Source organism: Ahaetulla prasina, chromosome 7 (genome assembly GCF_028640845.1).
Source record: "Ahaetulla prasina isolate Xishuangbanna chromosome 7, ASM2864084v1, whole genome shotgun sequence".
NCBI classification, from domain to species: domain Eukaryota; kingdom Metazoa; phylum Chordata; class Lepidosauria; order Squamata; family Colubridae; genus Ahaetulla; species Ahaetulla prasina.
In genome coordinates, this window is record NC_080545.1 from 84,062,299 (window position 1) to 84,082,303 (window position 20,005).

The window sequence follows — 20,005 nt, forward strand, 5'->3', positions numbered from 1 at the left end:
ATGGCTTGGTTTGATTAGGAACTCCTAATTATCAGCTATCCACACCCCCCAAACCCTGACTATAATGAAACCACTTTAAAGGGCATGAACGAGGCCCTCAAAACTCATTCATTATCTCGTTCCTTTCAACAGTATTCATGCCAGTTCACCGATTCATAAATATCAAAGGGCATATACAAAAATGAGATGAACATTTGTAGATTTCAGTTTCTACACTGATGAGTGGAAATAAACACTGATGCAGTTATTATGAAGAGCATCATCCCAACATTTCTATCAGGGATATTCCATATTGTCATTTTAGCCCCCACCCCACCCCTACAGGGAACTATGATCTTGGAGGAAAATTAAGTGAAAGGGCTTTTGCTTTTTTTACGGAGTTATGAAAAAGTTGCAAAGCACAGAAGTGATATTTGCTGGGCACAAAAAGGACACTGCAACGATACATGTGACATAAAACTTAGGCCTAGTATTAACAGCAAGGATTTCTCCTATAAAATAAGTGTTGGAAGTTTTTGTTAGGACTTCCACCATATGTGGCAATTGACCACTAGATGGCAGGAAAGATTTTCTTTTTCTCTTTGCTGCCATCTAGTGGTTGCTTGATATAAAAATCCCATGTTTAGCCTATTGAAGTGATGAACTTGCCAATTTCCAGAATATACTATTCACATTCAGAAAAATAAATAAAAACAAGTAGAAGTTCTCCCCAATGTTATCCCAACTTCAAGTGCATTGGAACAAGTCCTACCTGCAGCAATTCCTGTCTTCCCACCAATAGTCACAGTCACAGATGTGCTTACTGTCACTGCCTCAGGCAAATTTCCCTCTGTTAAGACATAAATGTAGCAAATTCAAAAGCTGATCCTGTATCTCAAGGGAAGAGACTCTCAGAACTGACAGACTGTTAATTCTGTTCATAAATCAAATACAAAGTATAGAACACACATAAAGACCAGTAGACGTAGGATCTTCATGTTTAGACGATAATTCCTCAGAATATAGGAGAGAATTAATCAGATTGTATTGTGCTGGGAAGAATGCATGGGGTAGGAGGGGAAGAATCCTGCTCCTTGTGAGGTGCAGGAAGAATATACAGGTAGTCCTCGACTTACAACTTTTCATTTAATGACCAAACAAAGTGATTTATGACCATTTTTCACACCTGCAGTTGCAGCATCCCTATGACTACCTAATCAAAATTCGAATGCTTAGCAACTGGCATATATTTATGATGGTTGCAGTGTCCCAGGGTCATGTGATCACCTTTTACGACCTTCTGATGAAGGTTTCAGCAGGAAAGCCAGATTCATTAACAACCACATTACTAATTTACTGTATTTTTTTGGAGCATAAGACGCACCTTTTTCCCCCCTAAAAGAGGGTGAAAATTTGTCTTATACACCGAATGTAGCCCCGCCCACCAACTGGCCCCCACCCTTTGGCCTCTGCCTCCCAGCAATTTACCTCCTTTCAGCCCATTTCAGCTTCAGCACAGCCTAATTAGCACAAGTTGATGGTTCCTTGGATTGGTCTCCCGACTCTCAGCTGTTTCAGGCTGCAGGGATTGCCATGGCCTATTGCTAAGCGGGCCTCTGCTACTTGCTGCAAGGAAGTAAATTGCTGGGAGCAGTTTTTTTCTTCTTGTGCTAATCAAGCTATGCTGAAAACGAAAATGAAAGTAAAGCAGGCTGTTTGCTGCAACGAGGCGAAATTGCTGGGAGGTAGAAGCAGATTTCTTTTTCTTGTTTTCCTCACCAAAAAAAGATGGGTGTGTCTTATAGTCCGGAGCATCTTATACTCTGAAAAATACGGTAACTACTGAAGTGCTTCACCTAACAACTGTGGCAAGAAAGGTTGGAGGAATGGAGGAAAACTCATGTAATAAAGTAATAACTCTCTCGCTTAGCAACAGAAATAGGCTCAATTGTGGTTGTAAATTGAAGATTACCTGTATCAGGAAACCTCTTCTGGTTTGACGGCTATGTCTCTGCATATTTTTGATAGGGAAACATGGACATGCCTGAATCTAATGGTTTGTTCTGCTGCCAGTAAGAGATTTAAAAAGCAGTAAGAAGTCGCTTTGGATTGCTGATCACCAAGAAAGATGCCTTGATCATCCTGACTTACAGTAATATAATAGAAGTCACTAATGTTCAAAGCTAGAATTATGTCTGCATTTCCCAAATCAAAGAGACCTACTTGCTTATTCATAAAGCAGCCCTAATGTCAGTGTTTTGCTAGAAAAATACAGATGTCTAAATTTGGGGATGTACTTATTTTAGGGACATAACACTGAAAAAGAGAAAATCCTCTTAGCAAAACAACTGTTTTTTCCACACTGACGCATATTGAACTGTCAATTTGCCAGTTAAAGTACATCTTCAGATATATATTTTTTTAGCTTTGTAGTCTAGAACTCTAAATATCTTTAATAGGAAATTACTGTGGGTGTCAACTAGTAATATTAACACCATTTCCTGGTCAAAAGAACTAAAGGTTTTAGAGCAGGGGTCTCCAATCTTGGCAACTTTAAGCCTGGAGGACTTCAACTCCCAGAATCCCCCAGCCAGCTTTGCTGGCTGGGGAATTCTGGGAGTTGAAGTCCTCCAGGCTTAAAGTTGCCAAGGTTGGAGACCCCTGTTTTAGAGGGGAGGAGAACGTTCATTCAACTGGATGTAACATTCTTTTGAGCTGTGCTTCTTTATCTGCATATGCCTCCAGACCTCTGGTCAGCACTGCTAACTGTAGAGCAGGGGTGAAATGTAAAATTTGTTACTATCGGGTCTGTGGGCGTGGCTTGGTGGGGGGGGTGTAATGTGACTGGGTGGGCGTGGCCAATTTTTAAAAAAACTTTTAAAAGCATTTTTTCTACAACCTCTTCGGCCGCAGAGGTTGTAAAAAAATGCTTTTAAAAGCCTGTGATGATCAGGCAACTCAGCTGGGATCGCCAGAGGAAAAAAAGCGTTTAAAGGGTTCTGACAATCCCAGTTGAGTTGCCTGATCGCCAGAACCTTTTAAAAGCATTTTTTCTACAACCTCTTCAGTCAAAAAGGTTGTAGAAAAATGTTTTTAAAAGGTTCTGGAGATCAAGCAACTCAGCTGGGATCGCCAGAGGAGCCTTTTAAAAGCTTTTTTTTTACAACCTCTTCGGCCAAAGAGGTTGTAGAAAAAAATGCTTTTAAAGGGTTCTGACTATCCCAGATGAGCTGTGCGATCATCAGAGGCTTTTTTTTTTTACTTTTAAAAGCATTTTTTCGGCCAAAGAAAAAATGCTTTTAAAAGTAAAAAAAAACACCTCTGATGATCGCGTGGCTCAGCTGGGGTGGGGTGTGGGGAGGGATTTTTGCTACCGGTTCTCCAAACCACCCGCCGCCATCGCTACCAGATCGGATGATCCGGTCCAAACCGGGAGCATTTCTCCTCTGCTGTAGAGGCACTAAAATTCTCAAAATGCATGTATCCCAGTTTGGTTTATTTATCAGTGAAGGTAAAGTGACATAAATCATCATGTGCTTTTCAGCCATCCATTCCTTTTGATAAACAAGTATATGGAACTATATGATTTTACACATGTAGCTAATCGATAGTCTGGATATTCTTGACTTGTTATCAGGGGTTGGCTCTGGACTTCGGATTCTGCATATCCCATTTCAACATTTCTTCTTCCACCACCAATATTCAGTTTATCAAAAAAGCACCATAATTGCTTTGAGTTTGCAATGCATTTGATTTCCCAAAGGTGTAGTTGGAATTAACTGGCTTTGGGAGGGGAGGGGTTATGCTTCAGTTCTCCCAAGGAGAATTCAAATAATTATTGGTTAACTTAAGAAGTTATGAAATTATGATTTGAGATTTTAAATAAGTTTGCACTTGTATCATATTAAAGGGATACTTTTGTCCACCAAGTACTGGTTCATCAGAATAACAGAGTTGGAAGGGACTGTTGAGGTCTTCTAGTCCAACCCTCTGCTCAAGCAGGAAACCCTATAACCATTTCAGACAAGTGACAGTCCAGTCTGTTCTTAAAAGCCTCGAGCGATGGAGCACCCACAACTTCTGAAGGCAAGCTATTCCACTGGTTAATTGTTCTCATTGTTACGAAATTTCTCCTTAATTCTAGGTTGCTTTTCTCCTTGATTAGTTTCCATCCATTGTTTCTTGTCTTGCCTTCTGATGCTTTGGAAAATAGTTTGACTCCCTCTTCTTTGTGGCAGCCCTTCAAATATTGGAACACTGCTATTATATCTCCCCACTGGACCTTCTTTTCACTAGACTAGACATACCCAATTCCTCCAACTGTTCTATATATGATTTAGCCTCCAGCCTTCTAATCATCTTTGTTGAGAGTCTCAACATCTTTAGTTTAACAATTCATTATAGGCTACATATTCCCTACTGTAAGTCCAGTAATTCATTTTTGACAGATGAGCACTGAATGACTAAACATATAATAAAATGTTTCTACGTAATTAGAGAAAAGTCTTCTTCATCATTTCTAGATTTCTTTGTGGAAGCTTTTGTGGTTATTGTACAAAGGCACATTGAGTCACATTACAACCCACTTGTAGTCTGAAGTAACATAGTTGAAAAATAGGTCCACCTCCTCTTCAGCTGCCTGGGAAAGCATAGGTTTCGAATCCAGTGGAGGCTAGCTAGTTTATATTTCCTTGTGTTGTACAACTGTTCCATGCTGGGAATATTCTGAATATTGGTATTTATTTTTTATTGTAGTTTTCCTAAAATTACAATTAAAAAGCTAAAAACTAATGCAAACTAAAAAAAAATAAAAAAATAAAAAATAGTGTAGAAAAAAGAAAAATAAGAATATAGTAAACAAAAATAAAATGATAAAAAATGACTATTCATCAGGAAAAAGTATGGACAATTTTAGCAACTTATCACCTTTTCTTAAAATGTAACAAATGTTCTCTTCTTCCCATATGCCATTTGATCCTTATTAGCAAAAGACCACTGAAGGTAGATAAAGATAATATATCTATTTTAAACATGATCAAATAAATCAACTTTATATTCCTTCCTTTTAGCAATCTTGATTATTAATCCTTCAAATAATGCCCTAGAACTTGATTTCTTTTCTCATTTCTTTTTTTGTCTCTTCTCACACAATTTTTCAAAGCTTTAATAAGTCTCTTTTTTATAAATCCAATATAGGAAAATTATTTAAGTCACTCTTTTGATTTATTATTTGTGTATCTCTTTTAATTATTAAGGTATCACCCAGTTTTATTTACATGTCTAGTGCAGCATGACTTTTTTCGATTACATTTTTGTAGCCTGCCATTTTAAAATCCACTTTCTGATTAATCTCAGTCCTGTCCAGTAAAACCTGTTCCTCTTCCATAACATCTTTTAAACACAGTCTATCTACATAACCATATTCTTAAAATTAACTGGGTCCATTTTCACAAAAATATCCTTCAATACATCCAGTGTTAGATATTTTTCTGCATTCTGCATTTGTAAATCAAATATAAGTACTCTTCTTCTTTAATTACGTTTAGTTCCCTCCAGTGTGTAACCAAGCCTTTTTTAAAAAAAGAATTCTAAACAAAGGCATTTTCCTATGGGAAGGATTCTCAAAGTTAATTGCAAAATATTATTTCAAATCCACCTGGACTTTTAGTCCATTTGTAACTTCCTAAATCAAACTTCTAATCATTCTTTTTCTGTTTATTCCAAAATAACCTTTTAAAAGTTTTTAAATTTTTATTTAAAACTTGTTTTGCCAAGGATTAAAGAAAGCAATTTCCAAAAGTGATTAAAAAGGAAACATGTGAAGCCAGTATCTTTTGAAAAGGTGCAACTATGGTTTGAACAAGATAACTGTCCCCTTGTTTCCCAGAGCTCTTACTCTGCCAGAGACTGTTATCTTGTGGTTTCCTTGTGAGGAACAATTGTATGGAGCACTTGTGGGTGATCTCAAGTTCTCTCCTTGTCCAAATTACAAAGAGCTAGTCTATTCATTGCCAGTTCTTTGTTCCGCAATTAACATCACCTCTACTTTTAGTAGAGCCATTTCAGTTCACCATTTTTTATTCAGGAGTCTGAAAGATCAGATTTCTGATTATATTTTTCCTGACTTTTATTCCTGACTTTCTTTCCGGTATATTGCTTACTTAATGTTCCATGCAACAGAAGGGATTTCTTTCTCTTCCTTCACCGTTCCAACACTTGTCAGTTGTCACATTCTTGGCTTGATCTTTAGTGCCCAATATGTCTTGAACATAATTTTGCAGCTTCATTCAGTTTTCACTTCAGTTTTTTTGCCTTTTTTTTTTAAATAAACCTTGGAAATAGATCTGTGAGCGGCCTAAGTGCATTAGTCTTTATACATTGCATCAGCTCTTATTTCAAGAAATTTCCTTTGGGATAGCATTAATCTATATACTACTAAAACTCTCATTATGTTTGTCATTTCTGTTTGTATTTTCAGGTTAGTTCAAAGTGCATTATACCACAATATTTTTAATCAAGGCGCCTACAATCCATTAACTTAAAAGAATGCATTAAAAAATCCAGGATTCATGTGGAACTGAAATTTCCATGATGTTCAGACAATTTTATTTGCAAAGTTGTGGCTGTTGCAGCACCCATGTGGTCATGTGATCATGATTTCTGATGCACTCTGCCAACTTCCCACAAGCAAAGTCAATGGGGAAGCCGGCAGGAAGTCAGAAGCTACTCCTGTTCCCATTGTCTAGGAAGATTCTCAGTCACTCAAGTTGTCTCTCTGTTGACTTTTAGAGTGTTAACAACTGGCTGATTGAAAAGAGTATAAATCCTTACTTCCCCACCAATTAGTTAAAGTCTTCAAGAAAAATCAAGTAAGTCTAGTCGCTGTTTGAAAAATACACCTTTGGGTCCTGTTCCCACTGTCTTTTTGCCTGCCTGTGGTAATTTTATCTCTTTAGATAAAGTAAATGTTGACTTATTATTATAGTTTGTTTGCCATTACAATTATCTTTCTATTTATGATGCAGTATATACCAGTGGTGGGTTGCTACTAGTTCGGTCCGGTTCTTGCGAACCGATAGTAATGGCGGCGGGAGGCTCTGCCCACTCACATGGACATCATCACGGACAATCTGTGCATGCGCAGAAGCGCACACATGCTCTCATTGAGAACTGGTAGCGAAGGTAAGTGGAATATACTCTTTTTTATATAATCATGGGACCCTCCAGCACGGAGGTAAAAAAAATATGGTCAGCCTAAAATTTAATGTGAATTTAATGATGCAACAATCTGATCACATCATACTGTACGATCTTTCTCTCAAAGAATGACCCAATGGGTCACAGGAATGTCTGCTATGCCTATTTTATGATCATGCGGCAGTTAAAGATCCTTTCTAGGGCTCATTTACTTCTATACGCAATTTTGAGGATGAGCAAACAACTTTAATACCATGCAGCAAGATAATAATAAGACAGATTTACTCAGAACAGCTCACATCCCGTGACAATTCCTTTAACACCATCAGACTTCAACATCTGCCTACCCCAGATCTTTGGGAAGAACTCAATAGATGGATAAAAATGCCAAATCCAGTCTGAACATCTGGCTGATTGTGCAACGAACCATCAAAATGGCAAAAGGCAGCTTTATTTGGAAAAGCTTACATCTTCCAAGAATACCTTTAAGACTACTAAACAACAACATCTGTCTATCCGAGGGCCTTGAGAAGAACTTGGTAAGTAGACAAAAATGCCAATCCAGTCTAAATATCTAGCCGACTGTGCAAGCTGTGCCACCCAACTCCCATGCTATGACTTCTTGTAGGGCATCCCTCTGGATCCTAGCAGATATTGTGGGATGTTCTGTGAGAGTCAAGATAGACCCTTGGTGAGATCCAAGTTCATATATATTATATCTTTCCTGTTACAGCAATGGAGCAATTCGTTTTTTATGTTTTCATATTGTACTTGTACACTGCCCAGAGTCGCTCTGTAATGGAGATGGGTGGTTTCTAAATTTGATATAAAAATAAACACAAATAAATAAATTCCATTATTATTAGAATCTGAGGAAAATGAATTTGTCAAGATCTCAAGGGAATGAAGAAGCTAAAGCAGTAGACAGAAAGGGTGGATAATGACCTATGGCAGTAATGGCAAACCTTTTCGGCATCGAGTGCCCAAACCAGAACATGTGTTCATGTGCATGTGCTGGAACACCGGCAACCCGAAGACCATCTGGCCCGGCCCGTGCATGCCTGTTTTGGGGGCATTTTTGGCTGTTTTTAGGCTGTTTTTCGGGCCATTTTCAGGCCGTTTTCCGGTGCTTTGGCACTGATGGAGACCAGCTGGTCAGAAACCAGAAGAGCAGCTGGCGATGGTGTGCGTGCCATAGGTTCTCCATCAGCGACCTATGGGATGAGGTCAAATGAAGGCATTTCCCATCAGCATTCTGGTATTACTATGCAATGTTTCTTCCTGAAATGCCTGTCCAAAATAATACATTAGGATGCTGGCAGATTAATTTTATATGCGTTTATAACATTAGCACACAGTGCTACAGTGCTACAGGAGGTGGGTGGGTGTTGAAAATAACCAGCCAAAAGGTTATGCAATTTATGGACAATCGCAAGTTGCCGGACAACAGGAAGATGGAGAGAGAAGACAAGTGTTTCCTCTTATTCCTGAGGAATAGAACCACAATAATTGATGGAACTGGTAACTTTAATTTTTCAAGATACCAGCCAAATGAAAATATTAAGGGAGTATGATGTAACAGAATTAACTGGCCAGCATAAAACTTGAGAGGAAGCATTCCAAGCTAGCAGAATATGTCAGGTCAGGCATGAAACAAGATCATCAACTTTGGTTTTGTCACTTCTGTTTACTGCAGCTCTGCAAAGTGGCATGGCTTTGTGGAGCCATCTTGAAGAGGCACTTCACTAAATCTTGGTTCAAGGTCTACGGTTTTTCAGCATTCAATCTCAGGAGTCTTAGAATCTTGCTGTATTGGTCTAGTTTAAATAGTAATCAATGGATAGCTGCTGAAGTTAAATGAAAAGGAAACTAAAGAGCAAGAGAAAGTTCAGGTATTTTCATTCAAATCCTGCAATCAATGCACTTTAATTTCACCTTCTTTGCTCCCCAGCCTTGCCTTCCTTGTTGTTGTCTTCTCCACCCACCCTTCTTCCCACCACAATGCCAAAAAAAGATTCACAGTTAGCGCATTGTGCACCATCATCATTGTGCTGGAGTGCAGAAAACGAGAAAAAAAACCCTTTAGATTCATTTTTAACCACCATATATTTACCAGACTTTGTAAACTTTCTCCTCCTCACTATGTTTTAGTTTCTTATTTATCAACAATGTCCATATCCAGTGCCTCTAGAAAGATAACCTTTTATGAGCCGGAGGCTTTCCAATATTCCAGAGTCTAAAATCTAAAGTTCCTGGAGTCACCCCATTGATCTATCTTTTATTGTATGGTATATCCTGCAATAAAGTACATGGACTATCAGCTCTAGATTGGAGGGGAAGTTTTCTTCCATATGCAGCTTTGAGGGAAATACAGCTCAACAGATTGTTAGACTGGTGTGAGCAGTTCCTGTTTACAAACTCTAGACTGGTCTTCCCCTTCACCACCCGTCACTCAATCCATTTCTAAAATACCTGTTGGGGGCGGTCACACACAAGTGTTTGCTGCCTTATAGTCTGCAAGCATGGGATCCCCTCACCAGACCGTCAATCTTAAAAAACCCAAATCTGTTCATGGTCTGCTGCAAGACCATAGAAGAACCAAATTATTTCCTAGGCTGCCATGATGGTGGAGGAAGAATAGCAAACAGAAGCCTGCTGTGGAGGGTATAGTCTCAAGCTTCACTTCATACTGATTAGGGCAACTACTAGATATCAGAAACGAGACACAGAAGACTACCTTTTTGTCACTTATTGGTAGTTCTCGATGGTAAGGTAAAGGTTCCCCTCGCGGTGCTCATCTCCTTTTCAAAGCTGAAGAGCCAGTGCTGTCCGAAGATGTCTCCGTGGTCAAGTGGCCAGCATGACTAGATGCCAAAGGCGCACGGAACGCTGTTACCTTCCCACCAAAGGTGGTCCCTATTTTTCTACTTGCATTTTTTACGTGCTTTCGAACTGCTAGCTCAGCCCGTTATGCGGCACTAGGGATTCAAACCGCTGAACTGCCAACCTTTCGATCGACAAGCTCAATGACTTAGCCACTGAGCCACCGCGTTCCTTGTACATCCCTGTCTATGGTAGAACCTAATTTAATAGTCCTAAATCTTGATGCAACTTGCTGTTACCATTCCACCCCCAACAATGTGCTTGAGCCAACTGATAATGGCTTGTCTATGCAATCCCTGAGCACCAGAAGGAGGTGGACTCCCCTGAGTATAGCTGCTAAGTTTTTAAATGTTGGCTAATATCGGGTTGGGGAACCTATTTGAGAGCTTTTCCTGGGTCTAGGGAGCTGTGTTTGTGCCTGGGTGATTAATTAAGGCATGTGGCACAAATTATCCTTAGACTATTTTTGCATTGGACCAATCTTGCCTGCTTTACAGAGTGATTCCGTGAGCATCATTATTCACTGTAAGCAAACACAGGACTACATTGCCATGGCAAAAGTGAGATGTAGTGATGCGCAGTTGCAATTTAAGCACTCCCTGGACTTCTGGGGAAGAAATGGTGGACTGAAGATAGTTCCACAAGAGTTGATAACCGCAGCAGACTGAAAAGTCAGTCAGTAGGCTGGCTCTTCGTCATTCCTCTTCAGACAAGGTGAAGACTTGAGATAACCCACAACTGCTTCAGTCAGGAATCCTTTATATCTCTACAAGCATTGAGATATTCTTGAATTTGCAGAAAGCTGCTTATTGAACAGGGATGGCACTCTTTTGGCTATAAAACAATCAGCACAAATCAGTTGTGAGCCACACTCATGGAAAATTACTGGCCTCACCATTGATTGGTTGGGTGAAGCAAGGACTGAAAATATTCTCACTTCTACTGAAATCTGTCTTCTGACTGGCTAAGCATCAGCTATTTCAAGGCACAATAATTCATTGTAAGTACCTGCTTCTTCCTCAAAAGAAAGGCTATAAATGAAGCTCCCTGGAGGATGTTCAGCTGCTCGGCGATACCAAAGGGGGAAGTGGTCCATGGTGAAAATGCTTTCCTTATTATAACTGGTCAAAAAGTTCCTGGAGTTGAAAAAAAAAAGGAAGAAAAGCAACATGATCATATCACATGTTCTTCAAAGCACATTTTAAAAACAAACCATTTTTCTTTTGATCCAATGAAGTGTCTTGGTATACAAAACACACACCCCGTTACATATCCATCTCTTTTGCTTGTCTATTTCACTTATGACTATAACCTTTTTCCTTGTATCTCTACGATTTATATTGTTTTATTTGTTTCATAGTATGATTTGATTGCTTATTTAGTAACCTATGACTATCACTAAGTGTTGTATCTTATGATTCTTGATGAATGTATTTTTTTTCTTTTTATGTACACTGAGAGCATATGCACCAAAGACAAATTCCTTGTCTTGGCCAATGAAGAATTCTATTCTATTGTATTCTACTCTACTCTACTCAATTCATTAAAATTCTGATATTTCACTTTTGTACTTCTGGGTTGTTCCTTTGATGTCTCTGCTTGGCATCTTCTATTGCTTGCTTGGTACTGCACAGCATAGACAGCATGTTATACTCCTTCTCACTGTATGCCAATTCAGCTTCCTTCCTGGGATTTGCCACATTCCAGAACTTGAACTGGATAATGAGAAATCAGAAGAAGAAGCCCACAGCACCCACAAGTAGTCAGTGCTGTACATCTCCGGTGCTCTGCATCTGTACTTCCACTGTATCATATACATCTACTTTGATTGATTCCAGGAGGCCAAGAACATGAATGGAGATCCACCCAACTATAGAATGAAATATTTTGCAGGCAACATCGGATCATACTCCACCAAGCTGACGATGCTTCCAGGATGACCAGGGGTGTCAATGAAATGCCAAGAATGAAGCCTACTTTGGAAAGCGTCTGCATTTGCCCAGCTTGCATTGATAAAAGACATTGTGACAGGCTGAAGGAAAGCAGATGGATGTATGCCAGGATCATGGACTTTTTTGAGGGAAGGTAGGACAAGACTCGGGACAAGAAGAAATGGGGCAGAAAAGGGAGAAATGCTTCAATACTTGACTTTCATTTATCTCTATGCATGTTCAGAAATATAGATTTTATATATAGCTGTTTCCTTGCGCTCCCTTTTTAAAATTTTCCAATTGTTCAGAAAACATGATCCATGAATGCTCTAGCACAAGGGTCTCCAACCTTGGTCGGGCATCAAGGACTCTGGGAGTTGAAGTCCACAAGTCTTAAAGGGACCAAGGTTGGAGACCCCTGCTCTAGCACCTAGTAAGGCTAGAATCCATGCAGACAAGTGAAAAGCTTATTTTACTCAAGAAGGTAATTTCCTTTCTACTCAAGGATGTCTTCTTAGAACTCTCTCCTCCACCCCCCCCCTCAAAGTGTTTCTATATACAGCACAGTTACTCCAATCAGAGTAATATAAGGAGCGGCTGCAAATAATAATGGTTGCAGAAATGAAATAAAAAGAAAGAATTTACTGACTAATATCTAATTGTCTGTTGCTTAAATCCTGTGTGATATGCATCCCTTAGACATGATGATAAATTGTATTTGAAGAAACTGTGTTTTACTTTTTGGTAAACATGCAAACTACATTAGCTCCTCTTAGCGCCCTACTGCTATTTTGACCATGCTACTTTGGTTCCCAAGTGGACTGAAATACATCTCATTCATAGGGTGAAATATATCTCATTCACAAGGTGAAGTACATCCCATTCACAGTGCCTGTCTTTTTTCTTTTTACCAACAGTATGTTGTACACAAATATGTGTGTCATTTTATTATCCATTACAGAACTCCTGGAAAGATGAACAGGTGTTGTATTTTACAGCTTATAGTTCATTCTATAAACATTTTAGCATATTAAATAAACTGTGTCTCCCAGGACAGATTTAGATAGTTATAGCATAGAATAGAATTTTTTATTGGCCACGTGTGATTGGACACACAAGGAATTTGTCTTGGTGCATATGCTCTTAGTGTACATAATACATCATATAATACATAATAATATACATAATAATACATCAAGGTATTGATGAATGATATTAGGTTCTCAAGGCAATCTTTGACTATATAAACCAGGGGTGAAACGCTCCCGGTTCGGACCGGATCGTACGATCTGGAAGTGATGGGGGCAGGTAGTTCGGAGAACCGGTAGCAAAAATCCCTCCCCCCCCCACTGCCCATGCCTCGCTGTTCCTCTTCTCTGTCCCTGAAGCACTCGGTGGTGAGTGAGTGCTTCAGTCGCCGCTGTAGGCAGCTAGTAGACCAGTGCCTCTATTTTTAAAGAAGGTAGACCAGTGCCTCCCAAGTTTTGTATACTTTATTATTTTTATTATTTATTATTATTGACCATGCCCACCTGACCACCAAGTCACACCCACCAATTAAGCCACGCCCACAGAACCGGTAGGGAAATTTTTTAGATTTCACCCCTGATATAAACCCCATGTTCCTGATTTTAAAGTATACAAAGTAATCAGGATAACCAATCAGAACAAAATGTTCAAAGCATTTTGAAACCCAAGATTGATATGGACTATACAGGGCATACTTTAAGCCTGAGTCATTAAAGTCATGTTGATATACAGCTAAATACACAGAACTGATCTGTGACTTGTCTGTTACATATCTGAAAATTCCTCAGAGAGTAATGCAAATTTATCTTTGCAAATCCCACCATTCTTTGTTTTTCCAGTGTGTGATATGCAGGTCAAATGTGAGAATGCATCACACATGCATGAAATAGTGATCCTTTATGAAAAAAATCTGCTGAGTGGCAATAGATTGATTTAAAGCAATTATAATATCCTGATTTAAAGCAAGATAGAAAAAAATTATTTCACCCAGTAGCTTCTGTTGTAGTGATGGGCCCTTTAGGTATAGATTATATTATAGGTTGTTTGGTGTGCACTAAATAGACACATTAAATAGGTCCCATAAGCATCTAGAGAACTGTAATCAGAATGCACAAAAGGGCAAGGATTGGAGGATTAAGCATTTTCTCTGTAACTGATGGTAAGAAAGATGGTTCCAGTGGGCTTGCTCCTTTATATTTTCCTTCCTTCCTTCCTTCCTTCCTTCCTTCCTTCCTTCCTTCCTTCCTTCCTTCCTTCCTTCCTTCCTTCTTTGTCACCATGCATAAGAACTCTCCACCAACCATATAAGGAAGCAGAGATATCTAAAGACATACAGATGACGTCTAACAACAGCACAAGTGTCAAGTCCAAGTCCAATTTGTGCTAGAAAGAAGATATTTATTTCTTTATAGAATTCATATATCCCTTCCTTCCAGTGAGGTTCTACTATTGGTGCACTCTTTGAACTGTTGGTGTACAATAATAAAATAAGAAGATTAAGACAAAATAAACCAATGACGACATCAACTGTCTATCCCTCTGGCATCAGTGATTTCTACCACAATTCCATTTCCAAAGATGTTCCCAAAAAACCATCACATTTTTTACAAGTCTTCAGAGGAACCTGAAAGTTGGAGCCCTTCTACTTTAGATAGCAAGCTCTTTGGAGCAGCAAAGTCTCCCAGGGAGCAGGTATTCCGTCTTCATTCTGATTGGATAAGCAGATGGTCTCACCGGTATTGAGACCCCAAACCATGCATGGCTTTGTAGGTGATATCTAATGCCAAGAATTAAGGGTAAAGGTAAAAGTTTCCCATCTGCAGTTGTGCCTGACTCTAGGGCTGTGACATGCGGAGCCATATCGGTGGGCACACAAGCATTGCCATAGCTCAGCTCTGGCATGCATGTGTGTGCCAGCCAGCTATTTTCGCGCCTTTTGGGCCCACTGGAAGTCAGGAAAACAGACTGTTTCTGGCCTCTGGAGGGCCTCCGGGGGTGTGTGGGGAAGGCCCATTTTTCGTTCTCCCAGGCTCCAGAGGCTTTCTGGAGTCTGAGGAGGGTGAAAACCGCCTCCCTCCCCACCGAGGCCCTCTGGTGGCCAGAAACGGCCTGTTTCCCAACTTCCGGTCCCCCCCACTCCCCACAAGAAAGCCTCTGGAGCCTGAGGAGGGTGAAAAATGGGCCTACCGGACCCACCGTGCCATCAGGTGCAAAAAGCAAGGGGAGCATGAGAGAGTTGCATGCATATGCATGGGGGGGGGGCGGGCAGGGCATATTAACTAAGCTCAGAGATGGTATTCAGCAGGTTCTGACCAGTTATGGAGAAGCAGTAGTGGAAATTTTAAGTAGTTCGGAGAATTGGTAAATACTACCTCTGATTGGCCCCACCCCCATCTATTCTCTGCCTCCCGAGTCCCAGCTGATCGGGAGGAAATGGGGATTTCCTGGAATGGGGAGGGAATGGAGATTTTACAGTATCCTACCCCTGCCACGCCCACCAAGCAATGCCCACCAAGCCATGTCACGCCACACCCACCAAGCCACACCCACAGAACCGGTAGTAAAAATTTTTGAATCCCACCACTGACTAAGCTCCCCTCACATTATTATCCCAACCTATCTCAAAGAGAATCCCTTAAAGTGGTACACAAAGACCCCACAAAACCCCAGTAATTGCAATGATGGCAACTGGAATTGGCAAATTACGGATCTTCTACTTCGTCTTTTGCTAGGGGCAGACTGCTGCATACTTCAAAACTTGCCAGCTCACAAGCATTGAAAGGTATGTAACAATGGAAGAAATTTAGGAAAAGATAATAGAAAACTCTCCCTTTTTGCAATACTATATTTGAACAGTAGGAAAAAAAGAAGACCCACCTATCTCACAGGTCACTTCCAAACTTTTTGGGCACTTTTTGCTATTTTTAGAATGTTAATGCAAACAATTCAGCAAACTCTAGGAAAAAGCCTATTCATGAAGGATTAAGAAAGGCTATAATGCCTTTCTTAAAATCATAATATTATCTATAAACAGGAGTGTCAAACTCACGGCCCGCGGGCCAGATGGGTCATGTGCAGGTCCCGCCCAGTTTAGCAAAGGAGGAAAAAGTCCCGATATGTCACATGACGCCGGCGTGATGATGCAAGTTTGACATCCCTGGTTTATAACATATAATGTTAGCTTTCATGAGTGAATGTAATCATAAATAGACATTTCCACTGGCCTCTCACATTCTCAAATATCTTGATTTTCAGTGGGGTTATTTCATATGATCAGCTGTCAATTTTCAGCTGTAAACAAAAGTTAGAAATTTGAGCTGAACATTTTTTGGTAAATCTAATTGTATAAAAAGATTTATATTCAACTTAATTAGATCTGCAGACGAGCTTATATTGAAATTCAAAGTCATTATAGCAATCAAGGAAGAAAATAATTATGAGGTTAAAAATTACACCAGACTTTTCTAAATCCAATATGCAGCATGCATGCCAAAGCAAGATCAAATTAATTTATGGTGTTTGAAAAGGCCCTTAGATAACCAATCTACCTAAATCTTGAAAAGGGAGGTAGATTATGAATGATTTTAGAGAAGTTCTCATGGTAATTATCTGATGTTTGAAAAACAGAGAGAAATGTCAAAATTAAATCTAGGACCTGCTGTTTGCAATATCTAATACTGAGCTATGATGCCCTTCTTAAAATCATAATATTATCAATATGTAATAAGCCAACACAGAATGGCCTTCATATAGAATCATCTCTAATTCCATTTTCATTTTCAGAAATTGTGTCTGGCTTATAAAACTGGCATCTTATAATTTCTCAAAACTATTGGATTTTCTCCCTGTCTCAGGACAATGTATTCAGGCCTGACAATTACGTTGTTGTTGGGGTTTTTTTGCAGATGATACTGAGATTGAGCTCTATAGAAAAAAGATGAATCGCTCTACAGAGAGTAATAATAGCATAGATAAAGGGTTGATAGGAAGTAGTTAATAGCAATAGCACTTAGACTTATGTACCACTTCACAGCCCTCTCTAAGCAGTTTACAAAGTCAGCATATATTGCCCTCAACAATCTGGTTCCTCGTTTTACCGACCTTGGAAGAGTGGAAGGCTGAGTCAACCTTGAGCAGGTCAGGATTGAACTGCTGAACTGCCTGCAGTACTGCATTCACTGTGCCACTATGGCTCTTAAAATAATATAGAATATGGTTTTATTTCAGATTCATTCCTACAGTAGTTGCAGGAAATTATAATTTACAACTTCCCTCTCTTTTATTTATAAGTATTCCTTTTTTAAAAACTCTCATTTTCCTTCCCCACCCCCAGGGGAGATACAGAAACCAATCAATTCTCTACATTTCCAGCATTTATTATCCATTGAATCTGGGTCAGTCTGGTTATTGTTGGTCCCCCCAAAAAACAGCTTTTTTCAGAGCAGAAAAGAAAGTTACCAAATTGGACATCTTAAGAATAAAGAGACCTAGGTAGGCTAGAAGGGGTCAATCTAAATTTATTTATTTTATTTACTTATTTATTCCAGTTTGTTATAGCCGCTCAACTTCAATGGACTTGGAGCATTATGCAAAACCACCAAATCCCTAAAGACAGATAAAACGTAAAACCACAGAGACATCTCAGATGAAAATGATACTGAAAGCAACACAAATCAAATCGAATAAGAGCCCCCAAAATACAATAACCCTGGGCCAGATTATTACATAATATATAATCAGAACATGTGTCCACATGAAGAACTGGAATGGCAGTGATACACAAAAAGTACACTTGTAAATATGCATGTAGCTATAACTCAACAAACATAGCATGGAAGTGTGGAAGAAGAGGAATTCTTGGACATTCTTGAAGAATTCTATGATGAATTGTAAGATGTGCCAGATGCAAACTTATAAAAGGATGTTGTGCCTTTAATGGCAAAAGTCAGACAAACAGATATTTAAATTGGCTAAATACAATTGTGTAGGAGGCAGGCTAATAGATTTTTAGAAATATTCTTTGCTTATTGTCAATACCTCCTCCAATCTCAGGCATAAGGAATCAGAAACAGTTCAAGGAGTTGATCAGAGTGATATGTTTACCGCTAATAGTCTATTGACAGGAAACGTGCCAGACTAATGCACTCACTACATAATTACTAGTTAAATACTGTAAAGCTTTAGGGAGGATCATCTTTCAGCTACTTCCTTCCTATCAGTGATTCAAGGCTAGCCAACCTTTTCACTCCTTGCCCCAACTGAGCTCCAGATTCCACCACATCTAAGCAACTTAAATGGACAATTTATATATGGACACTGCTGACAGGAACTGAAAGGACTACATAATAAGAAATTGAAGATGAAGAGGTCAATCACTTCCATAGGCTATAGGGGTTAGATTTAAGAGAGTGTGTACCAAAACACATGGCCCAAAGAACACAGAGCATATATTCATTGTAAAGAATTTATTCAAGCTGTTTAACTCATGTGAAATGAAATCTGTAGACCTTTGGGAAGGGTTAAGAAACAATATGAAAACCTCTCTCTCTCTCTCTCTCTCTCTCTCTCTCTCTCTCTGCCTTTATATATATATATATATATATATATATATATATATATATATATGTGTGTGTGTGTGTGTGTGTGTGTGTGTGTGTGTGTGTGTGTGCGCGCGTGTGTGTGTGTGTGTTCTAAATGTTTCAGAGGAAAATATCCAAATATCCTTCATATAAGCTTTCATGATAGCCAGGAAAAGAAACATGACAAAAATAAAATGTGTGTACAATGACTTGAATGTTGATTTTCAGCATCAAATAAGAGAGAACAGGGACAGGTATCTCAGTCAAGAACATCATCAAGCAGGAATTTTTTTTAAAAAAGTTAAAGTTTAAAATTAAAGATCTTTTAAAGAAGAGCAGATAAATAGGTCAAACAAGGGTAGTTTTGGTAAGCATAGGTACCAGAGAACAATTTTGATAGCTGTTAGTGATGTTAAAAGGAGTTGAAAAGATTAAACAGTGATACTTGACCAACAGGGTTGTAGAAGAAAGTTGCAATAGTATTCACTGAACTGTTGCACAAATTCCTCACTCAAAGTTTTATTTAAGACCTTATTAAGAAGATGAGAGCAATCCACAGAAAGAAAAATGCTACATAAAAAGGGTACGTTTCAGAGAAGTGAACTCCAGGATGTTCATAAGGGCAGCAATGGGGTTAAATGGCAAACTTTATGATAACATCATCATGCAAACAGCACAACATGTACTAGTGTCAGATATCAAGAGACAAATACACAGTGGCACCATTTGTACGATGATTCATAGTGAAAGCGTTGTCATTTTGACTTCATTGTGGGTTTTTTTTTCTTTAGGAGACTGCTGATTCAATCAGATAGTTAATATTAAAATGGATAATAGAGGAAACAAAAAATAATCTAGAAAAATTGTGTTTGTTTCATTGACCTCAGCAAGGCCTTTGTCTGTGTGGATCATGTGGGAATATAGAATATATTAAGGCTAATGAGTTTGCTGGAAGATCTGATTATTCTCTTACGAATCTTTACAAAGAACGAGATATCTTCATAAGAAATTCTTATTCTTCTTTATAAGAAATTCTAAGAAACAGAGTGACCTAGAACAGGAAAATGAGCGAGGCAGGGATGCACACAATCTTTATAGATAGTCCTTAATTTATGACTGGCCACTTAGCAACTGTTCAACGTTGTGATGGACCACTCAAAAAATACTTACAGCCTAGATTTAAAGTTCTGACAGCTCTCCCTCCCCCCCCCCGCCCACCCCATGGTCACAAGACCATATTTTGGGCCTTGGCAATTGGGCTGCAATTATGGCCATTGTCTCATGGTCATGTGACAACAATTTATGATTTTGCTGGAAACCAGGGTTTACTTCCGGTTGTTAGCAAAAAATAGGAAACAATGGGTTCATTTAAGACTGCGTATTCACTTTATGCAAATGCTGCATTTG

At 39.1% G+C, this 20,005-nt stretch overlaps 1 protein-coding gene across 1 annotated transcript in view; it reads right to left on the minus strand.

Moving 5' to 3' along the window:
* The window catches only part of CACNA2D4 (calcium voltage-gated channel auxiliary subunit alpha2delta 4), a 179,951-nt gene that overhangs the window by 89,461 nt on the left and 70,485 nt on the right, over nucleotides 1-20,005 (minus strand). Inside the window, 3 exon segments of the mRNA XM_058190459.1 lie at nucleotides 752-808; nucleotides 4,238-4,261; nucleotides 11,068-11,195. Coding sequence (XP_058046442.1) covers nucleotides 752-808; nucleotides 4,238-4,261; nucleotides 11,068-11,195 — 209 coding nt within the window.